Source organism: Dromaius novaehollandiae, chromosome 25 (genome assembly GCF_036370855.1).
Source record: "Dromaius novaehollandiae isolate bDroNov1 chromosome 25, bDroNov1.hap1, whole genome shotgun sequence".
Classification (NCBI taxonomy): domain Eukaryota; kingdom Metazoa; phylum Chordata; class Aves; order Casuariiformes; family Dromaiidae; genus Dromaius; species Dromaius novaehollandiae.
The window spans coordinates 5,286,261-5,312,656 of NC_088122.1; the positions used below are offsets into that span (position 1 = coordinate 5,286,261).

A 26,396-nucleotide genomic window follows, 5' to 3' on the forward strand; every position below is an offset into this window, starting at 1 on the left:
TTTGTTAAAGACAACCCGAATGTCTTTATTGATTTCCTATTTACAAATCACAAAGCTGGCCAGAAGCAGAGTGTGAACATGGAACGAGAGCATCGGATACATTCATCAATATAGCACGGGAGGCGGGACAGTCCCAGCTCTGCTCGGAAGGTGACGTGATACAACAGAATAGCTCATACTTTTGGGAACAGGCATGTCCAACAATGAATTACATTCATCTACCTACAAAAGCCAGAATTGCATCAAACTGCATAAAGCCGTAAGAACAGAGGTTGCGTAGACGTAGCTCGGAGGTTTAACTCCTCTCGCTCCCCCGACAGGACACGCTACGCGACCTACCTCGGGGCTCGAAAGCAGGAAAGGTGGACTCGGGCAAAGAATCTGCAGAACAAAATCGTAGTAAAAACCAGGTGCTTTGAGGGAAGAGCCAGCAAGGCCATGCCTACCTCAGCTGATCTAGCTTACACAAGGTCTACTTTGAAGTCCTGCCATCTCCACAACCAAGTGCGCAGCTTTGCTTCTTCCATACTCCAACTATTTCCACTATTGCCACCTACGTACAGAAATGCCAAGAGGTGCCGTAGCCGCAGCAGACACCCTGCACCCAGGTGACACCGCGGAGCCCGGTGCGGTTCTCCGGCACTACAAGCGAGGTCCCGCAGCCTGGGACAGGCGGAGGCGAAGAGGCGGCAGCGCGGGCGCAGCAGGGGCGGCTATGTACATCCATCCCAACAGAAAGCAGCTTCCCTTGCCGGGGAAGGAGCGTCTCCGTTCTGCTAATCCATTTCACAACACTGTTTGCATTGCACAGAGTCAGGTTCAATAACTAAGTCATGGACCCTTTTTTTTTTCTTTTTTCTTTTTTTTTCCTTTTTTTTAAAGTACTGGCCATATTAAAAACATCCTACCTTGAAGCAGGCTTACAATATACACATCTTACAATGTCTTCCTAGAGAACGTAACACACTATCGACATCTCTAACAGCTACCGATTACTAGGTGCAAGGTGTTCCTGATGGTATTACTGCTGTGTGGCTGAGGAGGAGATACCCAGCCAGCCACAAAGGACAGAGCCCAATCCAGAGGGAGGAAGAGGAGGAAATACCATTTCCCCAATCAGTTAGTAGGCACTAAGCCATCTGCATCAGTAAAGGACAACCAGGTTTCAGCTTCTAGCATCTAAATAAGGTGGCGACTGCTGCCCGGCAAGTTAAGACGACTCCTTAGCGTGCCCGGAAGGTTTTCAGAAGCGAACCTCAGCTTTGAGGCAGCACCATACCACGCCAGCGAGTCCCACGCAGACTCCTGAAGGCTCTGGCCACTATGCCAGAAGGTCTTTTATTTCCTTAGAGCTTCCTCTGCAGAGGAGGAGGAAGGAAATAGTCTTGTGGTCTTCATCAGTGGGCAGCGGCACAAGGAAAAGCCACCCACCTCCTCCCCAGCAGGACTGTTATCTACTCAGCTAAAATCGTACCTGCTTGGGGGAAAAAAAAGCAACCAGTTCTGAGCAGGTGAGGAGGAGGCAAAGCCAGGTAACACTTGTCAATACAGTATCTTCCTCCTGAGCCTGTCCAAACAGCCAGACTGCAAACGTACACGGGCAAACAGAAAAAAAATCTTTTGTTTTCCTAAACTGTTTCATAAATCCTCGTCCATCTGCTGCGTTATTAGGTAACAGGCAGTTGCACACCGAGCCTCTTCCTATTTTGCATCAGGGCAGCAGTGCTCTGAAGCAGCCTAGGGGTGGGTTAGCAATGCACAGAAACAAAACGAAGACAAAAAAAAAAAGAAAATAAGAGAGAAAATGCATTGAAACGTGCATGAAAACAGCAGCAATACACAGGAACACAGGGGCCAGGTGAGGCAAGCTCCCTTGCTTGCGTCAGCCAACAAGCCCCTGCCACTATCTCAGAACAAAGGATTTGATTAGCACAGTAACAACTAGTGTGGATTCCCTGCTGCTAAACGCTGCACGGGGAGCGGGTTTCTCGAGTATCACCCATCGTTTTAGATGCGATACAAAGTCCTAAAGAAGCACCACCAGGACCGAGCGCGGCAGCCTGCACGCGGGTAAGGACAGAGCCCGGCCGGGCCGGAGCTGCTGCCCCTTCCTAGCTCTGCGCAGGGCCATCGGCCATCTGTAGGGGAGGTCAGTTAGCTGTCGTCAAAGGATTGTCACAAATTAGTGAGAATAGCATGAAAACACTGTAGTCTCTTTAGAGGCGCTCTGGTTCTGAGGTCTCCCTCAGGATTGTGTAGTGCTGAAACCGCAGAGCCTCAGTGAAAAGGCCACTTTCTTTAACTTTTTGAAGGCGGCTGCACATGCTCTGCCCGGCGGGAGGGAACGCGCCGGGCATGGTCTGGCCGAGCCCCGCCATCGCAGCGGTGCTGCTGGACCGACGTGGCCAACCGTCTCGCCTCGACTGCTGAGCTAGAGCAGCAGAGGATGGGCAAGAGAGCCCTCGACTGTGTCTTTTTGCAGGATTATCTCCTCACAGCAAATATAACCACAACCAGAGCCATTTGTTTCCATGCTTCTGACTGGTGGAAAAGCATCTACATTCATTACAGTCAAAAAAAAAAAAATGCATGTTGTTAGATAGGGTTAATCAGTAAGGTGAAAAATGAGTAGCCACAGACAATCTACAAATGATACTGGTAAACCAGTTAATCTGGTATGTGATAGCAGCAGAATCACTAGCACAAGGCAAAACATGAGCTTTGAAATGATTTTACTGAGACCTTTGGCTAGTGTGGCTCCAATTGGTGTGGTCAAACTCAGCCAGAAATTTAGTTTGGAAGGTCACGGGGAAGAGAACAGAAAAGTCCAGAGCCAATTCCGCAGCTGCACTATGTATAGAAGATGATCTCTGGGATTTGTCCATCCTCCACAGAAGTGCCGTTGTTATTCCCAGCCGCGTAACAGAACGTAAAGCAGGTTTTCGCTCCTGTTGTTGGTGATTCATGGATCACTTTGCGCAGTCCTTTGGTTCCATAGTGGGAATCTGGACCCTGCATTGATTACAGAAAACAGGGAGAACAGATCAAGACAAGGATCACAGCCCAGCTGAACCCCAGGTACGCTCTGGAAGGCCTGGCCTCACACCCTGACCCGAAGCAAAGGGCTTCGGCAAGCTCAACGCCTCCCCTTTTCTGTCCGGTTCTTGCACTCGAGGTATTTTGAACAAAGTTCTCATCTCTATCAGACTTTACCACTATATTTAACCAGATCTCAAGAGCTACATATCAACTTTTTTAAGCCAGTGCCGAGAGGCTCTGGACTACACACCCACAAAACTGGCAGCTCCACTGTATAAAAAGAAAAAAAACATCAATTCATCACTAATGTAACCTGTTCATTTCTCTATGCTTGTAGACAAGTTAAAAACTAACTCTGAATGCTGATGGAGAACATTCACATTGCACCACCAAGGCTGAAGGACTACAGAGTGAACCCTTGCAATTACACTACAGGCCTTGAAAACTGCAGAGCAAGAACCATGTTGCCCTGAAGGGACCAAAGAAAACTGCTCTCATCCGTCTCTATAAACCTCTCTTCCATCCACACCACCTCAGTACGATACCTTTAGAGTTGCACACGCCGTATAGTTGACGTTGGGTAAAATCTCAACAGGCTCTTTGAACATGACCCGGAAAGTGTTTGATGATCCGTCGCAGCTGAACCCTGTGTCGTTCTGCCCCAGCACTGTGTTACTGTCCGTGTGGATGATCTGCAAGAGAAACGTTAACTTTTCATCTGTAAAGTTAGCTGAATGCTGCTTTACACCTATCAGACCTGGCACCAGTGCAGACATATCCCCAGTTTCACAGCCCTACTGGGACTACACTGTCCCCCCATTGCTTATGCCTGGCTTCGGCGCTATGATCACACTGAACCACCACGGCCCCAGATAATCCAGGACATATTGTCTTTACGCTGAAGCTGGACAGAGGACTGCAGGTGGATGTTCTTGCTTAGATCTTCACTTGCCTTTTGCAAGTTCAGAGACATCAAAAAGAGGCCCTCGCAATTAAGGAAGAAATACTGACAGACTCTGCTCGTCTCCTCAGCAGCGTTGTGTCAAGGGAATTTTCCTAGAGAAACTTCCTCAAGCGATCCAGACTCAGATTATGTATGTGCATCCACAGAACAACATGCAGGGGATTTTCATACGCTACCCATTAAGTGCTCCAGCCTTTGAAATGTATCTCGATGGACTTTGTAAAACTTCATCAATGAGCACACTCCCCAAGTCCTACTCATCATCTCCAACAAGGACACTGACTACATGAGGCTACACGTATGCACTATACGAGCTCAGCACATATATAGCTACTGTTTTCTTCTCTCCCCTTCTCTCGACGCAGCCACTTGTTGAATCTTGATTACTGCATTTGTACAGGTTGTAGCAGAAGATGGTCCAAATACAATTGCAACATCCAACCGTTGCTTAAGTACCTGCAGGGCAGAATCGGCCTGGCCTGCTCCGCATGGGAAAGCGTGCACAGCGTCTTCTCAAAGTAAATCACAACTCTGAGATGCATTTCCAAAGGCAGCGAACAGGGAGATACTGCACTGACATGCCACGAAAGCTTGCATAAAATGACGACTGTAATAATCCCTCTTATCCCCAGTGCCCCATCTGGCCCATACTATATCTGCCAACCACCCGATCTATAAAACAAACACAGTTCCTTCCAAGTTAAGATGTTGTTGAATATTCACTAAAACAGGTAAAATGGTCCCGACAGCAGCAAATGTGTTTAATGTAGTAAAGACAAAATACCTGTATATTTACTTGGTAATCCGTTGGCCCATGTATGGATCCGTATAATCCAAACCCAACTACAAATATCCTTTTGTTTACTGAGAACCTGCAGGAAGAGATCAGGAAAGTCAGACCAAATTGCCGCTTCTGTACTGTTTTAGTACAAGGAAGATGCACAAGTATCTTCACTCGCTTTAATTTCATAGCTATGATTTAATCAAACACATATTGCAATTTTAAGCATAAGGCTTGCTAGTAACTGAACTCCTTTACATAAATCTTAATTTGTAAGTGTATATCTTTGACTGTCCTAATGGGCTGGCAACAATTTTGCTTGCTAGTTTAAAATGCAAAGCCACATAATCCCATCATCAAATTTCAGAATTCAGGCTCGGAAAGTGCCTCAAGGTTGTGGTACAACGTTAACATCCAAAAACACCAGCCAGGCAAAGGCAGGGCAGCCTGCGGACTAGTGCCCACTCTCACATCCGCTGCAATCCTTCCAGCGAGGTAACAGCAGAGACCACTTAAAGTGTCACCATTAGATATTTCACTGCTGAGCACTGGAAGAGAATTTTTAACGTGCTTCTGAGTATTTGCTGGATATCGCTGCAGTGTAGCAGCTAGGTGCATTCAAGATTTTCCCAAATAGAAAGTAAGATTTCAATAGCTCCTGAATGCAAGAATCCCTGCTGCCTAAGGCAGCAAGGGAAAGGATATTCACCCCAGCTGCCCCTCTACAGCTCTGTCTTCTTGGGTAGCAGAAAGTCTTGGTGCCTGCCAAGCTGCCAACATCATTTCTTCACCTGTCCACCAACTCTTTCAGTTCTGCACATTTCAAAACAAACATCTGCAGCCGGCTAAAGGCCAATGTTCTGAGAGCAGCATAAAACATTCAGTGTTGAAGCTAAACACAAGCTTTGCTAAAGATAAACCCTGATGCTGTCAGCAGCAAATACAAGCTCCGAAAGGTCTCCAAACGTTAGATCTCAGAGCATTTGGAACATTTGGAGCTAGCAGCTCTCCCAATTACCATCTTCAGTGAGGGAATGAAAGGCCCAGAAGATCCAGCTGACAGCTCTACTGGTACGCAGGAAAACCCTGAGGAGAGGGCTTAGGACTTTTTAAGTACTTTATCAATGTGGGTCCTCTTTCCACCCAAGGCAAAGGTGGCTTTCTGAGCACTCTGTCTTGCTCTAACCACTTGGCCACACGACGCTTGCAGACCACCGTGTGCCACGCCAGCCTCCACTTTGCCGTCCCCACTACCAGGCTTTGGTGTTTCTCCCCAAGCTTAGGCCTAGAGAAACTAGATGCTGGCAGAAAAGCAGGTGCAGCAAGCGTTTCATCCTAAGCCCTCCCCCAAAACCGGCAAGATTGAAAGGCTCCAACAAGCCACGTTTGCACTTTTAACCGCGTAAACTGATGGAGCACGGGCTGGCCAACACACCCAGGCGGGGCAGAAAGCCACGGGCGCCCGTTCGGCTGCGGGGAGCCGCTGGAGAAGGAGAGGACAACCCGCCGGGAGGGCTGCGCGGCCGGGCCGGGCTCGCTGCAAACCTTTGCCGACAGCCAAGCAAAGAGGCAGCGGCTGCCGGCGTCCGGCGATGCTTTCGCCCGGCAAAACGCCTCGCCCTCCGTGGCTCGGGCTAGGGTTTATACGGCCCGAGCCAGGGTCTAGCAGGTGAGCGGGCAGGTTTAGGTGTAGGGCGGGCTCGGAGCTGGGGACACACGAGTCGAGGGCGGCAGAGCGAGCGGTGAGGCTGACCTTATCCTGTCACTAGTCCCACTGTACCCCCAGCGGCTCTCCACCTGCTGGAAGCGGCTGATGCTGCACTCCTTCCCCCGCAGGCAGCAGCGCGGCCGGTCGATGAACTCCACGCGCGGCTTGGGGTTCACGGTGAAGTGCAGGAACAGGCTGACCACCTCGCGGTCCGTGAGGATCCCCGACTGCGCGGGCCCTGCGGAGCGACACGGAAAGAGCGGCGCCGTCAGCCTCGGGGCGGGGAAGCGGGGCGGCTTTGCGAGGGCTGCGCCTCGCGAGCGGGAGCGGGCCAAACCCGACGTCGCGAATGGGACCTCGCCGGGCTACGAGGACCGGTTTAAAAAGCAAAACATTCGGCTAATCCTTCCGCCGTTCCCACAGGATACGATAATGCCAATAAGAAACATGGATTTTCAGACAGCCGGTATTTTCCAACATCCCCGTTGAGGCCTCATGAAAACCCACCAGGGACGGCGGGAAGGAATGGCACCAGGACTAGTTTTCGGCCGACACAAAGGTGGTTCGGATCATGCCCTGCTTTGACTCCCTTCCGGGGGCATTGAATCCCCGCTTTGAGTTTTTTAAGTAGCTCCTTCGCCTGTTATTGTAGGACCTAAGAAAAAAATGCTGGTGACTCCAGCAAGAGTTGAAGCATGTTCTCGTCTCTGCTCCAGTGACTAGGTCCTTCTTCTGAAGTGCTGCTAAACTCAAGCTTTGGAAACTACTCGAGATACTTGCAAAAGCAGAATTTTTGGCTAGTTTTTACCCAGTATCTCAATTCCTTTAGCAAATAGTTAAAAGCTTCTCTGCGCCTCCATTTGCAAGAGGCTTTGAATGCAAAGGCCGCTACTGTATGTCAGAAAAACAGCAGCGCTGCTGCACTGCACACTGCAACACGGGCAGCAAATTCCCGGCTGCTTTTTGGCCCGATACAACTTACAGTTGGTTAAATTTGGCAGTATTTTAAAACCGTGTCCATTTGCATACTGTTGAAAGACAGACACAGCACGGTCCAAGAGCGTAATAGCTACAGATGAAAGAATTTCTGGAAGTAGACTTAACGAATGAATGAACTTCGGGATACTCAACTCAACGAGAATTAACTGACACCGGTCGTGTCTGAACTCATCCCGTGTTGCTGCAATTCAATTCTCAAATGTTTCAAATTACTTGCTCCGAGGGGAAGGGAGCGACACATTTGCCAGTGAAAACGTCTTCATGCAAAACTCCCCGTCCAAACACGGATTATTCAATACGCTGGTGAAACCACAGCCTGGGAAATCCTTTTCTTTGTTTTGGTAGAGGGGGTACGGAGAAGAAATGTCCTTCTCCCACCTCTGCTGCGGTTAGCAAAGGAGTCAGCGTCTGCCCAGAAAGGTTAGAGGAAGCAACACCAAGGTACCCCCGTGCTCACGCAGCGGCTCACCAGCGCAACCATCCCCGTTTGGTGTTTTGGAGTTTCTTTTTGTTGGAGTGGAGGGAGCAAGCTTAAAAATTTCTCTCCAGGCAAAAAGACCGGTCAAAGGTCCAAGTCAAGCAAGCAGTTGTTACAGACAGCATGGGGAGAGGGCACAGCCATGCTCCCAGCTCAAGACCTTCAATCTGACTATGCCAAAATTAATACATGCCTTCGAGTGTGGGGGTGTTTTATATGAGATCCGAAGGAAGGGTTGAAAGGAGCAGGATCTACGCAGGAGTGCAAAGCTCAGTGTACATGCACCCCCTCCTGACTGCCTTAACGCTATCCAGGAGAGGGACGCCCTCTTTAATTAAGCTCGATGTTAAGCCCGTAATCTGCTGCAAAGCTGCTGTTTGGCATGATACGCCACGAAGGAACAAAATAGGCGCCGATGCTTTCGCCCGTGCCAACGTGCAGGGGAGTTACCCTGCGGGGATGAACAGCTCTGTCGCCCTGACCAAGCCCTTTTGCAACAGATTCACGTCCCATGCAAAGAAAATGGGGGCCAAGCTATAAGCATGTATTTTTTATTTCTTACTAATAGCCCTCTTCATTTTAGAAAGCTGCACATTAACTGCTAATGAGCTGATACCATCTCCATTTCCAGAAGGGAATTGTAAAGGGAATGGTGTCATTGACCCTTTTTGCTTGTTTGTACAAAGAACCGTAGCCTAAAACAAAACAGTTTCGGTTTTCAAAACAGCTCTGCAGTTTCTTTTAACATGAAAAATACTTGTTGGTTGCCAGTTTTCAATCCCTGGAGAATCACCAGCGTATGAAGTCAAAAATAACAGGCAATGAAAACAAAACAAAATCTTTAGTCAAACCATTAAGCAATTTAGACATCTTTTTAGATCAAGATCTTAATGCAAACGTGGAAAAAATGCTTTGAGACACAGACTAAACACCACCAACCCTTCAGCTCAAAGGGCAAAGCTTCTCCTGTTCCGAGGCTCTGCATGGGCAAGAGGACACCACCACCACCACCGGATTACGGGCAACGGCAAACAGGGGGTGAGGAAAAAAAAACCCACCCTCGTTTCTCTTTGGGAGCAGGCTACAATCATTGTGAGTTAGTTGCAACTCCATTAGCTTTGCACAGTTCAAACATTTGCGATGGTTGGGAAGGGAAGCAGGTGCACCCCTGCTCAGGTCTCCACTCTTAGCTGGATGAGAAAATAACCATCTGAAAATATGACGACTACAGTCAGGTAGGATGCTATCTGCTCCTATCTGATGGAAAACCACAGTCTCTAAAACAAGAGTAAGCAATCATGGACGAAAACAGCATTTACATAGTAGATTTTATAGGTCAGTGGGAATTGGGGAAGGGAGGGGGGATCTCAAAGTTAAATTACTACAGGACACACAGAGAAAATCCACTTTCACGTACTCGATCCTCTGTTCAGAGGAAGCAAAGACCAGGGCTCGCAGAAATGCCTTTGTTCAGTTACCTGCTGCAAACTCCTCAATAGTCATCAATGGGAAGCGGATAAGAGAAAGTGCTTTGCCCAGTACTTTCCGCTTGTTCTCTGGAATCACCTGAAGTTGCTGCCGTTGACATTCAGCCTCCGACCAGCGAACCACTGCATTAAACAAACGAACCTCCCGGATCCCCAAGGTATCCCTCTCCAGCACTGCAACCAGGGTGTCTGCAAGGCAGGACGGACAGTGACAACTTTAGGCACTAACCCAAGTGACCTGAGTTCACCTAGCCAAAAGTACCTTACGTACAGCCAAGGCAAGTAAAGGAAAAGCAGTTCAAAAACCAGCATGCTCCCAAACGTGCTGCCTGCAACCTGCCAGGCCATAAGGCAGATGTATCTGCATATTCCATAAGCAAGTAAATGACTGGAGCAGCAAACAGTGCCCATTTATTTGGTATGTTAATGGAAGTGAATTCAAGAGAATTCATTCAGTAGAATGAATTGCAACTTAGTTGATGTCAAATTTGGACGAAGCAAGCAGCATGAAAGCCAGAAGGTTACCCATGTCTTACTTCCATAGTCCATCTCTTTAGAAGAAGGTTAACGTCTGAATTTTAACATTTAGCAACTGTGCCCAGCAAGTTTGGCTACTGCGTATGATAATTAAAATACCCAGTTCTTGCTTCCAAAAACGCAACACCTTTTTAACTCCAAAACCTGACAAAGACACAGGGAACGACGCCAACTCTACAAAAGAAGGCAAGTTACACCCACCCAAAACCTGCCAACATCAACAGGAGAAACAGGCTTTGTATCATGCCCAGAAAAATCAAGTTGTACCAAAGTAAGCAGATTCCAGAATATTTCTGCAAACGAGCATGCTCTTTTGCCTCGTCTCTAGCTACTTAATGCCAGGGACTGTTCGTTCAGATTGCTCCAGAACAGCAAAGCCACGAAAGAAAAGTGCCAAGTATTAACCTGTAAGAACTTCAGAGGCTAGCGCGTTATGAAAGCCTGGAGAAAGGAGGAAAAAAGCTTACCCAGATCAATGTCTGTAAACCCCTCCGCATTGATGGCATCTGATGTGTTCTTGTCTATGTTCTCTAGGCAAAGGCTGGCCAGCTGAGGCTCATCAAAAAGTCTTGCCTAGTAACGAAGCAGCAATCGTTAACACAAAAGGTATTTCCAAGTGGAGTTTATACTAAATAAGGATCCCCCCCTTCTCCTCCCTGAGCCATCTTCATTAACCTCGCCTGGCTGCGTCATGAATTCACTTGGCTGCAGCAGCCTTTCACAAGCGGTTAAGCATGACAAGGCAAACACCAGAAAAATCAGGACCTGGCATCCGCTCCGTTTTAGCTGCACATGTCTTCAGGCACGTCTTTGTTTTAACATCACATCAGTTAACGTGACTACAGCGCTGGAAAGCACTGTATTGATCGGGTCAGCTGAACACGGGTAATTTTTACTAAGGCATTTTTAGATTTAGAAGAAAGCTCAACCCGGCGACTCCAGGCCCGCTCACTCTAAGGATATGCAGAGGTGGCCTATCCTGCAAGGACACAGTCACACAGATCTCTCATATTAGTTGAGCTCCGTAGCAGGCCTTCTGCCCACGTCCCAGCGAGACAGGCAAAACCCCGCGGGGTACGCAGCTTGCTTAGCGCATTTGCATGTTTTGCACAGGAACATCTACAGTGATCTAATTACCTTAAAGAAATTCCACCAGAAATAGGGTACTAGTCCAGTCAAACAAAACCTGCACGCAGCTTGGGGAGTCGCTCAGAATTTCTCTGCCCAGCAGAAATGCAAAGTCATAATGATTTCGCTACCATCGCAGATCCCCCAGGACCACCAGGATATGTTACCATCCCTATGCCTTGCATAAACGGAAAAGAGGTCTTTTAGAGCCCCTCAGACACACGGGAACACAGAGAAGCCACTTGGACAATTTCCTATTTCCAATGCTTTGTCTTTGCTATTTAGGAAGCGACTGTCACCACACCTAACACGACAAATGCCACAACACTCTGGACTTGAACTCCCTACCAAAGGCAATGTTTAAAAACTGTGTTTTGGCCTGGGAATTCAGTCACCGATAAAGGCTAGCACTCTTGAACCTCTTCTGCTTCACAGTTGTCCACAGTCTGCAGAGATTAGTAGGGCCCACCTTGAACATGAGACCTCAAGTGCAAAGAGCTGAAGCAATATTCAGTTTTTGCACGGACTAGGGAAGTTTCAGCAGTAAAATCACCTGCTCTCAGCGCTGGAGGCCTGCCAACACCCTGCACTCTTGGCATCTAAGAGCTGTGACTGATTCAGATTTTATTACTGTAATAGTTCTCTTTTGACACATGAAGGACTTATGTTTCACTCGCAGGGTTCTCCCCAGGCTTTGGGCAAGCTATTGTTCCTTTGTTGATCACAGTGACATTTGCATGTACACCTGGCACAAAAGAGCATCATGGTTCACTATGCGGCACAAACCATCAGGAAAACTGTTCGCCACTTATGTTTTTGCCAGCGATCTGCTTGAAATACTGTCAACATCACATTTGCCAGAGCAGCAGGATTCAGCAGGGATACGTGCAGAGGGAGTGTGGGATCTTAGGCCATACGACCAGCTGTCCACAGTCTTGAGCCTGTTGGGAAATGTTTCATACAAGATGCATCCCTGATCTTGAGTCTGTAACTGACACCACAAATTGCTGCATTTGTTCAGTAAGAGCAAAACCAGTCTGATGTTCAAACTGACAGACCAAAACTGTCAGTACCTTAAGAACAGATTCACAAGGTGAGGTGCCTTGTGCAGCCAGCCTTTGAGATCCAGACATGTTTCTCTAAGAACCCCAGCCTCAAAGATTTTAAAGACTCTGTATACTGTGATAGTGAACAGTAAAAAAACCAGATACGAATCACTAGTGATAATTGATCATAACAGATAAGCCACAAACTAATTTTGTGGAACAAAAGGAACCAGGAAAGCCTGTCTCCATCTGGCATTTCATCTGTCCAGTGCACTGACAATTAGACAGCCTGTCAGGTAGTATCTTGTTTTTGCTATCTGAAAAAGTAGGACACCTTCTTTTGCCAAACAAGGACCTCTGCGACTTGTAAAGAAGTCAGCATGAAACTACACGTTACCAGGTCAAAGCTGGGAAGTCAGGTTGCAGAGATGCACCACGCCACAAAACCCCTGCATGAGGAATACCACCAAGTTTATTCCTGTAGTTCTCATGAGGTGATGACTAACAGAAGATACCTCTTTGAAAACCAGCATCTGTGGGAAAGATCTCACTTTGGCTCTTGGATAACAGCTCCTGATCTTTCAGATTTCAGGCTGCTGAACCCAAAGAACAAGAGAGCTGCAGCCAGAGTCACAACTGCCCTACCACGAATCAGATGGGAGCACAGATTTGGCTGCCATCACTCAAGCAAGAGCCTTGAGTCTTCTGAATCTTTCCCAGGGAAGGGGAATGTGATTCCGCCCGTGTCGCAGGGGCTGTCTCACCCATTTATGGCATGTGGAAAAGAGCCAAGTTAAAAAAGGATGTATGAAGCAAGACATGGTGTTTTACATTAAGCACTGGACATCTAGTACAGCAAGAGCTGAATCCCAGCAGAGAAGAGTATGTCTACAGCGACAATTTAAAGTGGAACCACTTTAAGTACTTGATACAAATATTTAAACCCAAATAAAATCCCAGTTTAATCACAGCAAAGCAGCAAAGAGCTCAGCAGCAACTGCTTTAGGCCAAAACTGCCTCAATCTCTGCAAGAAAACTGCTGGCGTAGACACTGCCACAGATGCAGTAACTACAGTCGCAGCCTGAAAGACACCCGCACTTGTGGCAAGGAGGAAGAAAGCCAGCAGCCAGCTACCACTGGTCAACACAGCCAAAGCCCTACAGCCAGACCATCCTACTGTGCTGCTTCCCAAGTCAGAGCGGCTATGAAGATCCTCTGCAAGGTTTGTTTAACATCAGGAATCATGGTAGCTTTCCTGAGCTGGCTGATAGGAAATTTTCCTTCAAAGCTAGTCAAAAATATGCCCATCCTTTAAAGGAAGGGAACTTACACATAGGGCGCCTATTTGTTTCTTGTCCTACCCCACCGAGAACAGGGTGCCCCTGGCAACAGCTAGAGACACTGTAACACACAGGCAATCCCATGGCTACAGCTTGGGAGTCACTCACATGTCATGAGCTGTTAGCAGAGAGGGCCTAGGCAAGGCTGGATCTCCAGGCAAGAAAAGCTAGGGCTAAGAACGGAGAAGGATGGTAATGCTAACTTTAATCAACTTGCGGGCAGTCAGATCTTCTCCAAAACATGCAGAAGCAGTAAAGAAACACCGGCTTCCAGGCTGGCGCTTACAGGAGTCAAACGAAATGGAGGAATTCAACCCTCAAAGATGGGATCGGGAAGAAGGGCACAAGGACACAGACTCAAGAAACACAACTCCCCTAAGACTCCAGGTTCGTATGCCTTCTGTGCAGCGGGAAGGTGAGCTGGAACGGGCTGAGGAAGAGATCCAGATCCCTGTGTTACATGTACCAAAGAGCAATCATTTCCTCTCAGAAAAATAGGCCAACCAAAGTAGTCACAAAAAAGGTTGCAATTTTTCCTCTCTCATTTTGGGGAAACTCTACTGTAAAAAGCCCTTCAAAGAAGGTCTGACCAGCTAGCTGCAGTAAACTTTGCATGAACAAAGCTTATTCCACCAATCCTGGATCTGAACACACGACAACTCCTCTCATTTCACTTTTCTTTTTGGCAAATGAATTTTCCCATCCTGCTAACTGCTTCCCCAGCTCACACTCTGCAAGGAATCGCCTGCCACACCAAAACAAAAAGCAATTCTCAAATGGCAGCAACATTTGCTGTGTGATGTTGTTCTTCATCAGCACAAGACTCCTGAGACGAAGAATTCAAAATACGCTACACACAGAACCGCTGCGTTTCGGACCATCAATTCATCTGAATTCATAACATTCAGAATACTTCTATTTTCCTATGCTGACGGACCTTGCTCAAGGGACTTAATGCAAACAGTCGCAAACTCACCTGTGTTAACAGCATGAACGCGTTGTCTGCTCGGAGGTTTTTTTTAAGAAACTCCACACAATGAGCTTCAAGGGCTGGAACTGCATATTTTTTAGCTGTGTAAAGCGTTGTCATAACAGTCTCTGGTCCGATCTGAACTTCGTCTGAATAAAGAAATCTGAAAGCATGCAAACAAACATTGGTCTTGTGTAGCTAGTAAGATAACAAGAGGAGTCAGGGTATAACAAAACAAAAACCAACTTGAAATTCATAAAAGCTATGTCTATGCTGCTAGCCATCATCCTGGCCCTATTTCTTACATTTGAAAGCAGGAACAGTCTTCAAATCCTTTCCACTGACTCTGGTTTTATCATGGAGATACTGTTTTTATCTTGTCATAAGATAACTCTTAATGAATGAGGGAGACAGCTTATAGATTACTTTATCAGATATTTCTGCTGCCTAGCATCCCACATCCAGTGAGCTGTTTAGCCTGCTACTTATGCTAGACTAGAACAACGTCTGGCCAAGTTTAGATTAAGTTAAAATTTTAGGCTGTTCAGTTAGACTAAACATGGACAAAAACTGAATGTAGTCTGACTACTTAGAAGACGAGCTCCATTTTAAATACTAATTCAAATTGATCAGAAGCACTCAAACGTATACCTCCACTGCAGATGGTGAGAGATGCTCTATCCATAGCCCACTTTCCCTTATCTCTCCACTCTACACACCAAAGTCTTTATTAAAACACAAACTGCTCCATTTCATTATACAGATGTTAAAGGACAGCATGCAACATAATATAAAGAAATAGTTAATTGCAGGGAAAAACAAGGACTGCCATGCTGCTAGCAAAGCATCAGACTTCACTGTTAGGCCAAAACAAGGACGTACATTCATACCACACGGAAAAACAAAGGTCTTCATAAGCAGCCTGACCGACCCTCCTCGTACCCAAGCATGCTGATTAGGGACAACAGGAACCGACAGCTTGAATTCAGCAAAAACAGTTACACATTTGATGTCAGTCCTAATCCCACGTGGAGTTTTTTGTTGAGTGTTTTCCCTTTAACCAGTCAGGCATTCGCCGATCGGGATCTGGAAGTTGCTAAACGGGCACCGAGCACAGAGATGCAATACTAAGGCCGTTAATAGGCCCTGGCATTCCTCTTCAGTGGGAGATTTTGAAAACTCCAGCAATTCCTTCTCCTGCATTTCTCCCAAGGCCTCGGGGGGCACAATAACACTTTGTGTTGCAGCTGTCCCTGGAGGCTTCGGGCAGCAACAGGGCCCTTTCTACACGCGCACAAGGCAGCATTCCTCTCTGCAGGGACTCGCTGCAGAGCAGCAAGAGCGCTCCTGGTCCTCTAGTTACACAGAGGGTCAGGATGTAATTCAGGGAAGCATAAACAGAGGGATTCAGAGGAAGGGGAGTGCTCTCACTGCTGTTGAAAGCAGGCTTTTGTGTTGCTCTAGAGCATCTGTTAACAGCAGCATCAAGCCACAGGCTCGTGAATGTATTTTGCCCACATCCCTTCATCAGTCCTATTTTCACTAAGTAATCCTTTTTATTGCAAGATTAAAAGAACACAGTTGCTTTAAAAACAACCAGTTCTATTTACTGCAACGACTATGGTAGTATTTATTTTTACCGTAGTCCAGACAGCGTACGTTAACAGGGATAACACAGACATGCTCAAACCGTGAAAAAGTGTAGTATTAGATTGTAGCCCCAGACAACCAAAAAGCTCCTTGGGTTACCAGGAGGAAAAAAAGGAAGAGAAAAAGAAAAATGAAAGGTCCCTGTGCAGTTACAGCAGACCTGAAGGCCCTGAGCCCACAGACACAGTCGGAATCCAGCTTCCAGAAGGGACCTTCTGCTGAACGTTCATGATTGGCAGCTTCTTCCTTGGGAAAGGAAGAGTCTCCCCTGATCCTACAGCATTAGGTCACAGTCTGGACCGAATCCAGAGACATATGCAAGTATCAGCTTCCATTTCAGATCAGCATTTGCAGCGACTGCTTTTACTCTATGAGCACTCATACCAAGCACTCCGTAAGCTTCCTACGGGAAAACAGCAGCCAAACTTTCCTTGGCACATCTTAAGCTTTGAGCATTTTAAAAGCATCAGTTCCACTTTAGATTTCAGCATCTAAGATATCACTGTACCACGTGCAGAGCTACCTTAGAGAAACGGCAAGCCTTAGAGTCACCATAATCCACATACAATTTATTCTATAGAAAATATACACATTTCTGTTGAAAACAACGGAAACTGATCACTGTAGGCTTTTCAGATGATGGTTCTCTTCCAAGATCACATTGTTCTTTTTATACCGAAATTGAGGAAACAACTGCTGAAATTGAGGAAACAACCCGATTTTGCCTCTAATTCACTATTTTAACATGACCAAGTCTTAAAGACAGATGCTAACTCCAGACTCCAGTGAGATCTAACTGGCTGATAAAGTCATATTTTCCCCACGTGCTGGTGTCCGATTTAAAATGAGCCAAAGGGGAGGGGGTAAGGGGCTCCCTGTTATTTCTGGCCTCTCATTCTAGGAAAGATCAATTTTTCAATCTTTTAAGATAGCACTGTCATGACCGAAGCACTTTTTGAAGGTAAAGCTAAAAGTGTGCCAAAGCTATATATAGGCACCGGTCCCGATACAAAGCGAGCGGGGAACGTGTCAAGAGCAAGAGACTGGAAACCCCTGGAAGTAGGGTACAGGAATCCTATTGAAACAGGACAATGACTCTTCAGCGCACATTCAGGATTGCTGCTGGATGTTATATGGCACCAGCCGAGCTTAAAGAAATCGGTCAATAGGATGTTACAGCCCCTTCCTCCTCCCTCCCCCGGCACGCAGACTTACAGCACAGTGACTACTGCCTGCTAGTCACCACGGTGCGCACTCTTATTCCGAGGTAAATTCAAAAATGGCTCCATGAAAGAGGAATAAAACATGAACAAGGCATCATGCAGAATAGCTGACACCCATTTCACACCCTTGCTTACCCGCAATAACTTGTTCACATGCCCATAATCTAAATGAGCTCCAAGTATTTGTAATTTATAGAGCATTAAGACGATTACTTTTCCCCCATTTCTTCTAAAGAGCGTTGGGATCAAATCAAACCACTTCATGAAAGAGAATTTATGGGGCTCTGTCTAAAGAGTTGAGCACCAATTTAACTACAACAGCCAGCGTGCCAACTTATCCCAATTGCTAATCAGAACACCTCCCTAGTGCTGCATTTGCATGGTGTAACTGTATAACAAATAAGCATATAACACATTTACAAAATAAAAACATACAGTTTAGTTTTGTCCATACTGGAAAGTATCAGCAGGACAGCACGTTCATTTAACTATTGCTAAACCAAGACATGGAGTGAGTCAGATAATTTTGTGCAATAGATGTACAAGACGTTCACCCAGGAAAAGAGGAATTTAACACTAGCATTTAAATGAGCTTGAACGGATCAACAAAGAGGCATTTTGTTTAGAAACTTAATGATCTCCACTTCACAAAATGGTTCACTGCTTTCACTGAAAATATCCCTGTCTACAATAAATCTGCTCATTCCCGTTAGGCTGTACGTGAAAAGACACTTACTTCAGCAAAGCTAGGAAGGCAGCAGGCTCCACATCAGGCAGCTCAATCTCCGTCGAAGTTGTGGCCATTCCACCATTGAACATTGCATCGAAGACTGCACTTCCCACAGCCAACACAAACCTAACGTTAAAAAAAAAAGAAAAAAGAAAAAAAACCTTATGTTAACCTATATTCACTTCAAAAAAAAAAAAAAAACAGTCTAGGTCCTGTTACCAAGGCCACCCTCAGGGAAAACATATCGTCCCTAGGGTTAAAGCAAAAACGTTTTGCAACAGGAGGGAGTGCTGAGCTTTCCTTTTATTTACTGTGAATTTCCAAAGCTGCCAACAACTTCGGTCTGAAGCCCTATCCCCGTATACAACATAATTACGGTTCCCCAAAGATCGATTTTGTGCACCGTGGAACAGAACATCTGTAGCTGCTTTACAAAGTCCTCACGTGAGCCTGTGCCTCTTTACCAGGTTGAGAAACTAAGATACAAAACAGTTGAAGAACTGGAGCTCTACCAACCTATAGAGCCCAAGTCTTGGCCCAAACCCTCACAGTCAAACGCAGAAAATACCTACAGAAAACTCATCGTTATGCATTTCCCATCCTCCTGCCCCTCTCCTAAACAGCACACACTCCGGGAGAAACCCGCGATTACCGCGGAGCGAGGACTCGAACCACGCCGGCTGCTTGAACGCCAGCAGCATCGCCCTGGAGCCGGGGACACGAGCATCTCCCACACCCCCGGCTGCGGGGGCTGCACCAGCCCAGGCCGGGCACACGCTGCCTTGCGATTCACACCGCCGTCTGCTTGCTTCATGCAAAACCTGCTCCCTGCTTCGCCGAGAAGGTGGGTGAAGCTTTGCTGGAAGCAAACTAGCATCTTTAGGGGCTCGCAAAGCCTCTGTGCACCGCTCTGAGTTTAAACAGTAATTAACAGAGAAAGAGACGTTATCAGCCCCGAAGAAATAGGAAGCAAGAATTCCCTCAAACTAGCTTTGAGGCTGAAAATAATCTTCCAGCGTTCCCATGCAAACAAGACGATTGCTCTCACTGATAAACACCAACTCCTATTTTAGGAGGAGACAGATCTGCGCTGCGACGGGCCTGCGCATCTAGCTGCTGTAGCTGCCTTGCACCTTAGAAAAGCCGGTTTGAGAGTCCTCCCGGCTGGAAAATTCAGCGAGGAGCTTTTCCCATGAAAGCATTTTTGCTGCTGGCCCCAGTCAAACAGCTCCTGGAGGCTACACAGAGCAGAGGCCACCGCGGCCACGTTTCCGCTCGACCGAGGGGCGCGGGGGAATGGGGCAGACGAGCCCGCAGGAGCGATCGCTGCGGCCGCTTCTCTGACCAGTTACGAGAAGGGAAGAGCTGGAAAACGCCGGGGCCGCCGCTGCAGCAGGCTGAAGCACGCTCGGATGGAGAGAAGCATCAAGAACTGCGGGCAGAAAACCATACGTGACAAGCAGCACGAGAGAGAAAGCTCGCGTCCTCCGACTCTGCGGAAGAGTCTATCGCTACGGGAAAGCTTCAGTTAGCTTTTACTGCAGTAGGGTTGAATTCAGAGGGAATATCTACCTACGGAAACTTAACTTTCCCATTAAAATACGTATATTCCCACTTTCCCTCTCCTCCCGTACAGAGGGGGCCTTCTACCGACACAATAGAGCAAAGCGTCATCGATGTGCCGGGCTCGTCTGCCACGACCGACTATTTGGCTGACGAACTGTTTCTCATTGTTTCTGATCGGTTAAGAGAGCTAGGAACATACCACAGCGGTTTAAAAAAGAAAAGGGCGCACACGCGTATTTCTATCAACCAACTCCGGAGAGAAATTGCAAGAACAAATAAAAGAAAACCCCGCTCACGACACTAGAATCGCTGGATGAAACAAAAATCCTTCCTCGCGCAAAAGCGGGGATGCTGGCAAAAGAGTCGCAGGCACTATGTGCTACTAAAATTAGCACAAATTAATTGCACTCTTAAATTTTTTCAAACTCATAGCCAGTGCAACAATCACCCTCAGCAAGGGGAGGACCTTCGGAAGTGATTTGAAAAGGATATTCGTTTAAAAATCAGCTCTCAAATTTCTGCTTCCAGAATAAGGAATAAATCAGCCTGATTTTTATTGTTTTTCCCCAATTGCTGAACCCGAAAAGGATCCCAGGAGGTCCTAGAAACGCGCATGGGACTGCAAAAGTTGGAGTCCTATTGTCAGTATGTCGGATAATCTACTTCACCTTGTGCGCTACATAGTCTGCCAGTTTTCCCCAAGCGTGCCAGCCTGCGGACAGCAAATCGAGAAGAGGGCTTTCATTTCAGAAGAGAAAAACAAGGCTACGAAGCCAAACTGGCAGAGTGAGAGAAGCTTGGACTTTTTTCCTTTTTGCATGGTTTATCCGAAACAAGCTTTGAAGCTGATGCACCTTCAAAGCAGAGCTACGGAAAACCCTGAGAGCCTGCAACAGGTAGGAGCAGCGGGCAGCGAGCCTCCCGACCCCGAGAAACGCTGCCCAGCACGAGCCCCTGCTTCTCCAGGGGGAAATGCACCCACCGGAGCAACCCACCTTTGCCAGAGGAAGAATTCAAGGAGCAAGGGCTATTTTCAAGCAGCGGGGTGGCCAAAACAAAATGAACTCCTTCAACAAGCCCAGTTAAAGGACTAAGGAAGGGAGAGCCGATTCTCTTCGCTCCCTCCGCACGTGCGAGAATAAAAGTAAACTCTGACTCTCGGCAACAGAAGAGTCACAGGACCGCAGATGAGGTTAATAATTTGATTTGTCCTAGGATCCAAAGTTGATCCTGCAGGCGCTCATTAAGCTTCTGGAAGCCTACAAGAAAGTTGGTCTTTTATTACGTTATTTATAGCTTCTTACCCACCAGGTTCACATTGCTTCCCTGTTCACCTGGGCATCTCCCCCATCACCTAGGTGAGCATGTACACCCAACAGTCCTGCTCCGTTTCTAGGCACTATGTTAACACCAGTAACAAAATAAACCGCTCGAAAACCCTGACTGTCCCGTCACTGCGTACCACCTCCCTGCTCCATCCACTCTGCTGCAGAAAAATCTTAAAATATCCATGTTTCCAACGAGCTGGCGCAGAGCAACACGTGACGTGCTGGAGCTCTGTGAAACCGCAGGTGACGAGAAGCTAATGAAGGAGGCTCCTTCGCTCGCCTCCTCCTCCTCCTCCTCCTCCTCCCAGAGACACCAGGTGGAACCAGGAGAAGGCAGGTCCCAAAAGCCCATGGAGGAGGAGCTGCTCGCACACACGCAGCTCCCGGAGTCGAGCGAGTGGACAGCCCGCCACGCGACACCGCAGGCGCTGCAAGTTCGCACGCATCCAGGAAAAGACAGGACCAGCTCAGAAGAGAGCCAAAAACCTTCTCAGTCCCCAAGCTGCAAATCTTAGGGGCTGGAATACATTCAGGGGTGCATTGCCACATGCTTGCCCCATTTCTTTACTTCCATTTTGGGCCATGTTTTTTGTCTGATTAATAAGTTTATCTCATCTACGCAGCTCCGGGTAGATGAGGTTGAGACGATGCTAATCTCACTGGCTGCATCAAGCACAACATCAGTCTGGAAAGACAGAGAGACACACGCAAAAACACTGAACAACTTCCATCTTACTGTTGGGCCGAATCAATACATCGAGCGTGGCCACATTAATATCATGCAGCTTCTTGAGAGCCTGCTCGATCTGGTGTTCGTTAGCCTTGACACCAAAAACACAGGGCTGGTCTCCTCCTTCATGGCTGATTCAGCAGCCAGAGGGAACGAGCTAACGGCATGAAGATCAAGCTCGGTCGGGGGCACGTGAGCCGTTTCTGCAGGCTTTGGAGCCTCCTGAAGATGGGCAATGTCTGATCTTCTTAGGGCTGTGGATGCTTTCCAGATGCTTGGCAATACAAACCTTTTGTCCAGCCACTTTTACTATTCCTCTCCAAATAGCGCTCACAGACGAAATGAAAGTTTGCTCTTAGTTGCTACGTGACATATCTGATGTCTGTCTCTACGTCTATGGCTTCATATGAACTGATGAACTTGCCAAACTCTCTTAAACACACCTTAATATAGGGCTGACTATGCCATTCTCTCAGAAAACGCTCCCGTGTCACCACCGTGCCTGGATAACATCACCTGGATAACATGCGATCAGCCAGACCGTGTGTCACTTAACGCCTTGAAGCTGCAGATACGCCATCCCTGCTCCGCTCTTTCCCGGAGGCACCCCAGGCGAGAGGAGCCGCGCGCTCGCATCCAGCTCCTGCGGGACCGCAGCTCTCAGGTTCTTTGCGCTAACCAGGTTACTGCCAAACTCGACGATTTCCCACGCCCCACACAACCACATCAAATACCACAAGTGCTGGGCTCGTTAATAAGATCTTGTAGACCGCTTCTCAAGGTGCTACCAGCCGCTGGTCAAGACCCCTATATAGGATATTCTCCTAGTCGCCACTCTTTATACCTGGCCTGAAAATTAATGCAATAAGATCAGACTGCAGAAATACTGACCTGTTAATTGGGCAGGATTTCAGACTCCTAGTAGCAAAGCATGAACATCAATCCGCCCTGGCAAACAGGCGGAAGCAATACAGCGCCTCTCAAATTAAACCCACGGTTGCTTTGCACCTCAATTCCAGCACAAAATATCTGCTGCTGTCAGGCTGCTGTGGGAGAACTGCGCACAGAAGGGGTCTGGGTGGATTTATTTTAAGCCCTCTGCTTCCAAAATAACCGCAGTACTTCATGAATCATCAGGATATCCCAAATGTAACATCGCAACGGCAAGTTTCACTGAAATCTATATCATCCGTAACCGGGATGTCACAGCGTGACACACACTGTTCTGTCTTCAACATCCAGAGGACCAGATGGGTTTCAGAGCAATTAAGCAGCGTTTCACTTTGGGGCTGTTTTCTTTTTTTAAGCTCCATTTATTTCCCACTTCTTTCTGGGCTGAACGCTGCCCCTCGCCACCCAGCAAGCCTCGTTCTCAGGACGGGAGCGAGCGAGCTCAAACACTAATGATGCTTCAAATCATAAGAGACCGAACCCGGCATCTTTAACGCCAAAACAGCGCGAAACGACCGTGTCACAACTCAGAGGAGCTGCCCCAAGAAGCAGCCTAACCTCGGCTAACCAAATCGGTTTTGTTTTATCCAGGTGGAGGCAGTTTGCAACTCTTCGGGAACCAGTTCGGAGCTGCAAATTCCTAAACGGCAGCTTGGCCTTAAACATTAACCCGGAGCAGGCAGTGCGCGTTCAGGTGTCATTCTCAGGACGCTTTTAGAAGCGCGGGTTTTGTGTTATAGCACTGGTGCAATTACCCACCCCCCCCCCCCCGCCAAAAAAATACAGGCCTTCAGCAAAGACTCACTAATGATTATTTTTAAACCCCAATTTCCACCATTCCACCACAAAATTTGCTTTCTCGAATCATCACTCTTTCCCTTCCGCCCCAACGCGCACACTGATCCCTGTTTCTTTCAACGAGGACCAAATGATCTCGGAGAATATTCCTCCTCTCCTCCACCACCCATGAAAACAAGGATTGCTGCCGAGGGAAATACGGTTGTTTTTTTGCCGCCGCGCTTCTGCTGGCCGCTCGCCGGCACACCTCGGTCGCACCTACCCTGCGGGGGAAACGCTACGCCGCGGGAAGCCAGAAACCGAGGGTTTGCAGGGATTTGATAGCCAACCAACCCAAAAAGCAGAGTCACCCCCGAGCACGTCCACGCTGCCGGGACCACGTGAAGAACTAAGGCAGGGCTCCGGATCCCTGTGTGCCGCAGGCCCGGCGATCCCCGCTCCATCCATCCCCGCTGGAGCGAGCTCCGAGGCGCCGGCAGCCGGGATTTGGCGGAGCGGACGGGCCCGGCTATCGCGTTACCGCGGCGGCGCGCATCCTCCGGTTAGCGGCTCCCGACAACAGAGAAAACACGGAGCGAAGTTACCTGATCCCTATTTTTGCATTCGGGAGGGGAGAGCGAGGCAGAAGCCCAACGCCTGCCAAACCCCAGCGGTGGCCAGAGGCACAAGGCGCCGGGGAGCCACAGCAATTCCCCATCCCTGCCCGGCAGTGGGGGGCCCGGCCGCCTCCGTCCCCCCCCCCGCAAGCTGTGCTCCCCCCAGCACCCAGCCGGGCCCATGAGGTATGGAGGGCACCCACCACCCCACGGCTGGCCGGGCCTCCCTAGGGCACCCCACAGCACCCGGCGAGGTGTCAGGAGGATATTCCCCCCCCCCCATAGGCTCGGACACCAGGGCCCCCAAGCCCAGGGCACCCCAACAGCCTGCCTCCCCCCACCTCCACCTCCTCCCCCCCCAACCAGGCTCGGACACCTGGGTCCCTAGGCCTAGGGCACCCCAACAACCTGTACCCCCCCCTTCTCCCCCCCCCATGCTCAGACACCTGGGTCCCAGGCCTGGGTCATCCCCCCATATCCTGCCCTCCCCCCCGCCCGGCCAGGCTCGGACGCCTGGGCCCCCAGGCCTGCACCCTCCCCAAAAGCTTTGTACCCCCCTGAGCCAGGCTCGGACACCTGGGCCCTCAGGCCTGGGGCACCCCGACAGCCTGTACCCCCCACCTCCTCCCCCCCGCCACGCTCAGACACCTGGGTCCCAGGCCTGGGTCCCTCTCCACATCCTGCCCCCCCGCCCTCCAGCCAGGCTCGGACACCTGGGCCCCCAGGCCTGGGGCACCCCAACAACCTCCACCCCCCCCCCCCCCCCCCAGCCAGGCTTGGACATCCAGGTCCCCAGGCCTGGATCCCCCACACACATCCTGCCCCCCCCCCCGGCCAGGCTCGGACGCCTGGGCCCCCAGGCCTGCGGCCCCGCCACAGCCCACCCGCTCCACGCACCGCCGGGCGGGAGGCCCCCCCCTTCACCCCACCTCACCCCCCCCCCCCCGGCTCGGACGCCTGGGCCCCCGGCGCGGCGCCCACCTGTGGGCCGGGATGCGCTGCGAGCCGCGGCCCTTGCCCACCAGGAAGTGCACGTCGCTGAGCACCTCGTTGTTGAAGAGGAAGGCGAAGCGCTCCTGCACCGTGGGCTTCGTCGCCTGCCAGTTATAGACCGGCTCCCGCTGCAGCGCCCCGCCGGGGCCGCCCGCCCCCCCGGCCCCCCCGGCCCCCCCGGCCGCCGCCGCCGCCGCCGCCGCCGGGCCCCCCGCGCCGCCGCCGCCGCCCGCCGCCGGGTTGGCGGCCCCGCACTGGTTGTAGGTGAGGCCGGGCGGCGAGGAGGGGGCGCCGTTGGTGCAGGCGGCGGCGGCGCCGTTGCCCGGCGGCGGCGGCGGCGGCTGCGGGCCGGAGGAGGAGAGGCCCCCGGGGCCCCCGCCGCTCCCACCGGCCGCCATCTTGTGCGGCGGAGGCGCAGGAGCGGGCGGCGCGGGGCGGCGCTGCAGCAGCAGCAGCACCAGGAGCGGCGGCGGGCGGGACACGGCGGCGGCGGGCAGCAGGAGGGGGGCGATGGCGGCGGGGCGGGCGGCGCCGCGGCTGCTGCTGATGCAGAGAGCCGGGCAGCAGCGGCGCATGGGGCAGCAGCGGCGCCGCCGCCGGCCGGGCCAGGGCAGGGAGCGGCGGCGGCGGCGGCGGCGAGGCGGGGAGGGGCGGCGGCGGCGGCGGCGGCGGCGGCGGCGGCGGGCGGGGGAGCGCGGCGGGCGGGGCCGCGCCGGGGGCAGGCCCGGGGGCGGCGGGGGGGGGCGGATCTGGGGGCACGGGGCGGATCCGGCGAGGGGGGGGGCGGCACCGTGAGGGGCATTTCTGGGCCGAGGGGGCAGATTTGGGGGGGTGAGGGGGGCAATGCCGAGAGGAGGGGCAGTTCTGGGGGCTGCGGGGGCAGATCTGGAGGCGGGGGGGGCAGATTTGGGGCTGGGGAGGCAGATCTGGGGGGTGCAAGGGGCAGTCCTTGAGGGGGGCAGTTCTGGGGGCTGGGGGGGCAGATCTGGGGCTGGGGGGCAGATCTGGGGGGGTGAGGGGGGCAATGCCGAGAGGGGCAGATCTGGGGGCTGGGGGGGCAGATCTGGGGCTGAGGGGGCAGATTTGGGGGGGTGAGGGGGGGCAATGGCGAGAGGAGGGGCAGATCTGGGGCTGAGGGGGCAGATCTGGGGCTGGGGGGGGCAGATCTGGGGGGTGCAAGGGGCAGTCCTTGAGGGGGGCAGTTCTGGGGGCTGGGGGGTGCAAGGGGCAGTCCTTGGGGGGGCAGTTCTGGGGGGTGCAAGGGGCAGTCCTTGAGGGGGGCAGTTCTGGGGGGGTGCAAGGGGCAATCCTTGAGGGGGGCAATTCAGGGGGGTTATGGGGCTGAAGGGGGCC

At 50.3% G+C, this 26,396-nt stretch overlaps 1 protein-coding gene and 1 long non-coding RNA gene across 2 annotated transcripts in view; one reads left to right on the forward strand and one right to left on the reverse strand.

Annotated features, from left to right (window-relative positions):
• BTBD2 (BTB domain containing 2) lies at positions 1–25,618 on the reverse strand. Its single transcript, XM_064497228.1, has 9 exons — positions 25,032–25,618; positions 18,088–18,207; positions 14,485–14,641; positions 10,461–10,566; positions 9,448–9,645; positions 6,538–6,730; positions 4,788–4,875; positions 3,585–3,731; positions 1–3,012 (listed from the first exon to the last, which is right to left on the reverse strand). Exons 1-9 carry the CDS (start codon positions 25,616–25,618, stop codon positions 2,851–2,853), a joined length of 1,758 nt encoding a protein of 585 aa, XP_064353298.1. The 3' UTR covers positions 1–2,850.
• Positions 25,519–26,396, forward strand: part of LOC135323598 (uncharacterized) — a 2,969-nt gene continuing 2,091 nt past the window's right edge. Inside the window, exon 1 of the long non-coding RNA XR_010385065.1 lies at positions 25,519–25,653. This is a non-coding gene — a long non-coding RNA (uncharacterized LOC135323598). The remainder of the gene's footprint in view (positions 25,654–26,396) is intronic.